We start from the raw sequence: 8,939 nt of genomic DNA on the forward strand, positions 1-8,939 counted from the left end.
GTGCCAGGGGGCTGACTCCTGCTCGGCCCAGGTCTTCACTGCACTGTGTAAGGGTTCCCCCTCAGCTAAAGCTAAATGACAAGTTGGCCCACAAAGTTACAGCAATTCAGGGGACAGCTATGTAACAGCCCAGAAGGGGCTGGGCTCACAGCGCTTCCTTTACTCCAGGGAGCTGCATTTTTCTCAGATTATTATTCCTTGGTCTGGCTGCTCAGCTCGTTAGCGTCATTTCCCCTTTGGGTGGGAAAGTGCTTTCCTTCTGCACTGATTTTCATTATGACTTAGGCCTCCTCTTCCCCACCCCCGCGCTCATCTGCGGATCTCACAGTGAAAGCGTGGACTGGGAAGTACAGAAGTCAAAGCGTATCAACTTAAGCACTCAGAACTGTGGCTCAGAAACCCTGAGGTGTTAAAAAAACCAAAAACGAAAACAGCAAGAAAAAGGAAACCTCGAGGACTTGGCATCCTCTCTACCTCCACTGGCTGAAACACCAGCAACAAGTTTAGCTTAACGGCCCACGGGTGACAGGTGGGTGCAAAAGCTTAACAAAGGCCAAACAAAGCGGGGCAGTGCTGCCATCCAGGGACTTGAGGTCTAAGGCAGGCAAACAACCACAGACAGAACGCAAGCACGGTTACTCAACAGTGAGAACCTTGAACTCTGCCAAGAGCTTAAGGGGCTAGAAATGGCCCCAGGGAAGAAAAGGACATTCTCTGGTCCCTGCTGTTGACATCATATTTGGAAGCCCACGAGGACCAAGCACTGACCACCAGCACCTCCACAACACAAGAGGCTACAGGCAGTTTCCCCAACGATCAAACGAAGCACCTTATTTGTAAGACTCAGGGCTCATAACCAGCAGCAGCAAGCACCTTCCCAAACATTAAAAGATTGGTGCAGAGCCTGGGTGGCCATCTGTCAGGGGTGCTGAGAGGGCAGATAACCACATGGGACGCTGTGTGGACCAGAGGGCTTCCGGAGGCCCCTGCAGTGTTGAGACTTGGCTGCCTTGGGAAATAACTGATTGTACCTTGTGATACATTGTGGCCGATCAAAAAGGTCCAGAGAGAATCTCAGAGGTTATTAGGAAACTTGGACTCACTGAAATCACTTGATGCTGACTTTCTTGTTCATTGTTTCTTTTTCCCTCTAAGCGACGTTATGTGGGCCACCACCAGAAAAGCAGCACAGGTCCTGCCTGAATCCTAAGCCATGTTAGTAGCTTCTAGAAGTTTTCAACAGGTAATCAATTTCCTCTTTTCTCATCTCACCTTCCTAACATCCTACCTGAGATCTCACCTTAGCTCAGGTGAAGTGCAGACACTCCTTGGGTGGTCTCTGCGCACAGTGCGGGGGAGGGGGTGGTGGTCCCAGGGGAGATCCTCTTAGGTAAGAGAAGTTTTGGACAACCCCAGCTCCTGCCTACCCGCTCTCTGGGACTCTCAAGTGCATTCCTCCAGAGCCTCATGCACCTGAAACCTCCATTGCTCTCACCTCCCCAAATGAATCTTTGTAACCGGGGAAGGTTGCAAAGCCAAGATTAGCAGTTACCTGCCACACCTGTGAGGAAGTGTGGCTCACATATGGCGTTGGGTGGGGAGGGGTGTCTGTGACCAGCAAGGGAGATCAGCCCCAACTCTTACCTGCTGAGTCCCTAAGCCAACTGCCTCCACTGTCTCTCTCCCTATAACACCTAGCTCTCTATGATGTGTGGGGATTCTCAGCCACAAGCGAAGGAGGGAGACTCCTGTACCAGCCTCATCCAGCCAGGCCCCCAGCAAGTCAGCATCACTCCCACCCCTCCACTAACAAGATCAGGCCCTAGAGCTAAGAAAGCCTGACTTCCAGCCAGAGAAACTGCTTTTAGTTCCTGAGATGGCCTCAATCCCCTGCACTCCACTTCCCATTTAGAAGACGCACACATTTCTGCACAGTATTCTTTGGTTACTCTTGTAGTGTGAGAAAGCCAGGAAATAGTGTCTTTTATGTTTCTGATTCCTTCCTGTGGAACTTAAAATGATGGATGTTGTTAGTCACCTAGAGTTGCAGTCATGGTGACTGTGTCTCTCGTAGGTCTGCAAGCTTCTTTCTCCTGTCTATTCCCTTACAGTTCCTCAGTGTCTCAATCTTGTGCCAGTGATGGAGAAGTTCACGAGGACAAGGCATTTGCAATGACGGGATTACTACTGAATGTGGAATTGAGTTTTTACTGGAGGATCTGATTTTTTTTTAAGCTTTTTTCTTATTTAATTAGAGGAAGCATCCCTAGGTGCAATGAAGCAAGCTAATTCCTATCCCAGAAAGTTTGTGTGATATGAGAGACTTAAATGAAGAATCCATTAGAAAGATGAAATCTTCTCAGCCTTCACCTAAACTCCAAGACAATACCTACTGTTTCAAGCGATCTGGCTTCTCCGGATAACCCGGGAGAACGTATGCCTTGTGTCACTCACAGGAAGGCAGTGGCTTACACCACCGCATTGCTGGCTTTGTTCAAAGCATTTTCCACTTATTTTTACTTTCATTTTGTCACATCATCACCAGGAGGCTGGGAAGAGCAGGTATCATTACTTCCATTTCACAGATGGACAGACTGAGATCAAAAGAGGTGACATCCCCAAGGTCACAATGGTATCACGGTTGGAATTCCACTCGGTCCTTAGCATTTCTTGCAGACCCAAAGAAGGAATTGGATAAAAAGGTCCGGAGGAGAGAGGGCAGGTTCCTCTGAGTGGACAGGCGGGGGCTGTGCATGGAGCAGCAGCTCACAGGGAAAGGAAAGGGGAGGAAAGGCTCGGGGACAGCCCTGTGGCAGCGTCTGCCTTGCAGGGCTTCACCTTGGAGCCCCACCTCCACACAGTTCCTGGAGGCTCTCTGCTTTAGAGAGAGCCAGCAGAGTGTTTGGTTTCCAACTACATCCTTTGTCCTTTACAAATATCCTCAGGGCTAGAACCCTTAAAAAAAATCAGTTATTTAAATTTGAAAGTCAGGCTCTGTACCAGAAGAGGCCTATTTCTGTATCTATAGGAAAAGAATGGGATTGGGGAATGGACCCGTCGAACGTTATCACCTCCGAAGTGGGAGAGGTGCTTTCTGAAGGTGTGGATATTTTAAAAATTTATTTCTTTTAAGGTAGGTGTATATGGGGTCCGGGGTACACCATTGGAGATAAGTTTTCTTCCAAGGGGATGGGGGGAGAACAGGATGGTCACACCCCCAATTCCAGCCACCCGCGGAAAGCGGCTAGGAAACCACTCTCCCAGCTCGCTGCCCTCCCGCCCGGCCCCCCCGCGCTGGGTCCCAGCGCGCCCCGGGGAAGCGGAGCCCCCTCCGGGGTCGAGCGGCGCCGGGGCCTAGGGCGGAGGATGCGGCCCCGGGCGCGCCCACGCCCCCAGCCCGAGGCTCGCGCGGCGCCAGTCCCCGGCTCTCACTCACCCGCGCTCCTGCCTCCGGGGGCCTGGCCCGAGGGTCCCGGCTGCGTCGCGCCGCCCGGCGCAGGGGTCGTCTGGCGGTGGCCGGGGGGCGCGGGCCCGTGGCGCTCCGGGGGCGGCGGCAGCTCGCGTTCGGGGCCGGGCTCGGGCGACTCCGCCGGCCCCGCGACTCCCGGGGAGGGCGGCTGGCCCCGCGTCCCGGGGGCGGCCGGCAGCGGCAGCAGCAGCAGCAGCAGCGGCAGCAGCAGCAGCAGGAGCGGAGGCGGCGGCGAGGCCATGGTGGCGGCGCCCGCCCGCGCTCACATGCCCGGCGCGCGGGGCGGGCGCGGGGCGGGCGCGGGTGCGAGGGAAGCGAGCGGCGGGTGCTGCCCGGGGCCGGGGAAGTGAGCGAAGTGAGGCTGAGAGCGCGGTCCCCGCCTCAAAAGTTGTGGGGAGCCGCAGGAGGGAGGCCGGGGGCCGGGCGGGCGCGGCGGAGGCGGCCCCGGCGCCGCTACATGCTGATTAGCCCGGGCGGGTCGCGGGGCGGGCGGCTCCTCCTCGGGTTGACATCACCGGCCGAGCGCGGCCGGGCCGGGGCGGGGAGAGGGCAGGAAGGGGGCGGGGGCCGGGCCCGCGAGCGCCGGCCTGGGACCGCGGGGGGAGGTCCTCGGAGCCGGCAACCTCGGGCGCACGCACACACACACACATACACACCACACACACACACACACGCCGCCCCCTCCCCCCCGCCCCCAATTAGTATTGTCCTGCCATGTGCAGAAAATTTAGAAAACCGGAGTCTCCCGAATCTGGAACCAGAATTTCCCAACTCCTTAAATGCACAGTCCATGGGTGAAAAGCAGGTGCTGGGGAACATAATTAGCACCAACTAGATCATACAAAGCGCTTCGCTATGCGAGAGCAGTGGAACCTGGGGCCCTGTTCCCCACCCTTACTAATCTGACACCCCCCGCACCTCTCCCACCACCTCTCCTCCAGTCCCCAGGGCTGGGGCTGAGCTGGCGGTGGCCAAGCCTAACACCTTACGCCGCAGCCAACTCGGGGAGTCAACCTATGCCCCTCCCTGCGCCCTCTCAAGCCCGGATTCCATCCGCATCCCCATCCCACCACTGCCTTTGGCTCACACCAGAGTTCTGCAGAAATGTCACCGCCAGGACACCCAAACAGGCTGCAGGGAAAAGAAAACTGTGAATTCAGGCAGAGCTAGGGCAAACTCATATCCGAAAAGGGCTGCAGATCGCAAATTAAACAGAAGGATGCACAGAGATCCCTGAATTTTAAATGGACACTTTCGGAGGAGAGATTCAAAGATTTTGTGTAAACAGATTTTCTTGGTAAATAAAGGATAAAATGTCTAAATTTTTAGACTGTAAGCCTCTGCATTTCTAGGTGAAGAAAGAAGGGCTCAAAATGAAAGGATAACTTGCTCAAGATTCTGAAGCTAGACCCAAAGATTAAGGGATTTATCTGTGAACGACCATGTGGCATCATTAATTCTGGTCCCACAGTTATGAATTTGCAATAATCCAGATAATGTCTCAACTGAAATGAATACTGGAGCTCCTTGGGGATCTCGTCAGTTCCACTGGGGACCGTGTCTGACCACCAGATGCTCAGGAAACTATGAGTGTGGACTTCCCTTCCAGGCCTGTCTCCACCCCATTTCTCTGCTCCGCTCAGTTGCTGTCTCTGAGCCCCATGACTTCCCCTTCAGGTTAATGAGCAGATTGTGGTGTCCAGGGCAGCTGCAGATGGACCCAGGCCCACTCTCTGGTGATTCAGTCCAAGTGAGTCACTTGGCAGAAAACATAAAGGATGCTCTCTATGTACAAGCTCACCTTAAATTGTGGAGTGAGGAGTAACGATTTGGTTTTATTTTGTTTTGTTTTTAAAGAACCACAAAACAAACCCAAATTTCCAGTGCTCTCACATGGAATTTCCAGGTCTTTCCAAGAAAGTACCATACAATAACACCCCTGTAAGAAACTCGGTTTGCGCTCATGGCCCCAGTTCAACTTCTTGGGATCCTGCTCTCATATTAACAAGGCAGGACTGCCCCCAGCTGCCCAGAGGCAGCCAGACAAACCCCAATAAGCCAAGAAACTGTGTTCAGAGGTTCTGATCACTGCTGCTCCCTTCCTTCCTCAGACAACATTTCACATAGCCCAGTTTGCCCTCCTGGGCAACCAGTAACATTTAAGGATTTAATGACCCTTACAGGCTTCTGGTGTGGACTCAGAGATGTCTTTACTACCACAGCCCAAGGAGCAAACATGCACCTGTCACACGTGCCTCCCCTTTAGGCATAGATTCACCTCTCTGATCTTCTCTCTGCCTCCTAAGAGAAGGACCTATTTCGGGTTAGCTGGGTAGGTGAGGGGAGGGGTGAGGGGAGAAACACAGGAGAACCTGGAAAGATTGATCACAGTGAAGATGGACTCCAGCATATATTCATCTCCTCCCAGGCAGAACATGAGAAAACGGCAAGAGAGAGAGGCAGATAGAACCCTGGAAAAAGTAGTCAAATTGATCTTAGGGCCCCTGCTTCCTGTCCTGACTTTACCACTATTTGTGTGATCTAGGCCTCAGTGTCCTCATCTGTGAAACAAAGATTGTTCTAGATGATTGCTAAAGAATGCTCCAGCTCTGCTGTTTTAGGGTTCAGTAAAGAACCTTCTGACACAGTAGCAAGGAAGTATAAAACAAGTGTCTAAGGAATTTGGAGTGTTTCCTTCCCAGGGATATAAAAATCCAGACAAGATTTTTGGTCATCTCAGATGGCTTAGAAGACGCCCTGTCGGGAGCCAAGGGGATAAATCAGATGACATTCCCAGGTCCATTCCAGCCCTGGGAGTCTATTTATCTAGAATTAAACAGGTAGGAAGCCAGTTCAGACCAAATTCCTGGATTGAGTGAGTTAGGAGCCAGGTCCCTAGCCTTTCCAGAGGGGCCACTCCAAAGTGGTTGACAGTGAAATCATCAGTGAGTCTCTATCTCCATTACCCAGTGCTGTATGTAGTCAGAGCTTTTGCAGGGGCCTTCCTGTCTCAACTTGTATGAGACAGGAAAGCCCCTGCAGTAACAGATAAGCTCCCCAAATGCAGCAACTTTATGTGGTAGATATTTTATTCTCCCTGTTCACTTAACAGCCTTAGGCACTGATGTTCAGGTCAGGGAGTGGCTTTCTCTCATAGAGCCTTTCAGGGCTTCATCATTGTGGCAGCTCTGCCATTCTCTAATGCACAGCTTCCAAAGTTGCCCTTGGATTGACATCCCAATCAGCCAGAGGTGAAAAAGAATATGGAGATGTGCGGATGGGAGGTTTGATGGGCCAGGCTTCACTTTGGCTTATATCTCACTAGAGAGAACATGGTCACATGCCTCACGAAACCGCAAAGGAGTCTGGGAAATATAGTCTAGCCATATAGGCTAGAAGGGGAGAAGAGATTTGGGTAAACAGCTAGCAGTCTCTGCCCTACTGCTAAGCATCAGTTGGGCGGGGAAAGGAAAGGGAGGGGAAGGGAGATTCATATCTCTGGCCTCAGTTTCCTCCCTCATTAAACAAGGGTGTCGAATCAGATGATCTCTTAGGGCCCATCTGTTTTAACATTCTGTGGTTCCAAGAGGTGATGAAATGTCCTTCTGCACCAAAGTAAACAAGCCTGCAGGCTCCTGCTACAATGTACGCTCGGTCTGGGGTGTCCTCCTCTGCCAGTTGGTCTGGGGGGCGGACCCTGCAGAGAGGCCCTTGGGTTCTCTCCAAGTTCTCTTCCTGAGCTGTTCTCACTCCTTGGCCAAGAAAAGTGATCTCTACTGACCTCAGTCTCCCCAACTGTACAGTGGGGAGAAAAATCATTACCCTTTGCTGCCTCCCAGGGCTGATCTGAGAATATGATGAAATCACTGATGAAGGCATCAGGAGCCCATCGGACTCAAATGCTGCACATGATGCTCTTATTGTAACCAGAGCCTTTAATAACGCTGCCTTTGGAACAGGCCCAAAGTGTGCCCCTTCCTGAGGACAGTGCCCCTGCAGGGTTTGTGGCGGTGGACACAGTGGTGACTGCATATCAGTAACATCACGGGACTAGCGTCCCTGAGGGCTGAGAAACCAGTCAACAGACTCCTTGATTGAGCTTCATCTGGAGGTGGGACACTGCTGGGACCGGCCCTCACTGTCTCCTCTGGCCTGCTCCTCTGCTAATGTGCTCATCACATTTTTACACCCTGGGTCTGGTTACTCATCCTCTCATCTGCTTGTCCCTTCCTACCCCTCATCGATGAGCTGCTTTCCGGGAAGTCCTGGGCCTTGTTCTTCTTTGTTTTTCCAGAACCCAACATAGCGCCTTCTTTCTTTTATTTAGTCATTCAACAAATATTTACTAAGTGACTACTCTGTGCCTGGCACTGTGCTGGGTGTTGCGTGAGTCTCAGACCTCACAGAGCTTAAAGGTTTGGAGGAGACAGATAGTTATCAAAGAATGTAAATGTAAACTTGTCACTGTAGAAAGTGCCCTGAAGGAGGGAGGGTTGGGTTTCCCTGTAAACATGAGATTGAGCTACTATCTGAAAGCTCTGTAGGCCATTAACATGTAGGCTGTTAATCAGGCAAAGGAGAGTGGGGACTGTATGTGCAAAGACCCTGAGGCAGGAAGGATTGGGATAAATGGAAAGGGCCAAAGAAAGCCAACGTAGCTGGAGCACAAAGAGTGAGGAAGAGTGTGGAGGGAAGTGAGGCCGGAGACTTTCAGAGTGACCAGATCAGGCAGACCCTAACAGCCCATTTTTAAGATTTTTGCTTTATCTTAAGAATTTAGAGAAGTCATTTCAAGGTTTTAGCTTAGTGAGGTGGGAATGGAAAGCACCATTCTGGCTATGATAAGGGGAATGATTTAGAAAGAAACAAGCGCTGATGCCTGAACTCTTGGAGTCCACATAAGAAATGATAATTCTTGGATGAGGATGATAGAAATGAGTTCAGAGACGAGTATGGACTTGAGACTGTGCCAGGTAAAATCCACAAGATATGCGGACAGATATGGAGGGTGAGGAAAAGAGGTCAAAGGTTTCCTGAGTTTCTGGCCTTCATGATTGGATGGATGGTGGTACCATTCACAAGGAAGCGGGAACAGTGAATGAGAATTAGGTCTTTGAGGTCAAGATCATTAACTTTGTCTTGGACTTGGGATGTCTTTGAGCTGTCCACGTGGCCATGTCAAGTGTACGTTTCGATCTGCAGACTTGGAGATGAGAGGAGAGGTCCAAGTTTGAGGTCTACATCTGCGTAACTGGGAGTGAGATCATCTAGAGAGGACTGTAGGCAGTGAAGGGAGCCTAAGAATGAGCCCTGAGGACACACCATGAAATGGCTGGGGAGGGAGGACTCTGCCAGAAGGAAGACTGGGCAGGAGCCATGGAGATGTGGGAGGAAGTCCAGGAGAAAGTTGCATCACTGGAGCAAAAGGAGGGAGATGGTGGTTAACAGCATGTAACGCGGCCGAAAGGTC

At 51.8% G+C, this 8,939-nt stretch overlaps 1 protein-coding gene across 3 annotated transcripts in view; it reads right to left on the reverse strand.

Annotated features, from left to right (window-relative positions):
* The window catches only part of HEG1 (heart development protein with EGF like domains 1), an 81,351-nt gene extending 77,391 nt beyond the window's left edge, over nucleotides 1-3,960 (reverse strand). For all 3 annotated transcript variants that reach the window (XM_082626125.1, XM_082626126.1, XM_082626124.1), the window contains exon 1: nucleotides 3,437-3,960. In XM_082626125.1, coding sequence (XP_082482251.1) covers nucleotides 3,437-3,710 — 274 coding nt within the window. In that variant the 5' untranslated portion in view covers nucleotides 3,711-3,960. The remainder of the gene's footprint in view (nucleotides 1-3,436) is intronic.
* Between the last annotated feature and the right edge of the window lie 4,979 nt (nucleotides 3,961-8,939).

The sequence above is a fragment of the Mesoplodon mirus genome (assembly GCF_964341445.2).
Source record: "Mesoplodon mirus genome assembly, chromosome: 6".
NCBI lineage: Eukaryota > Metazoa > Chordata > Mammalia > Artiodactyla > Ziphiidae > Mesoplodon > Mesoplodon mirus.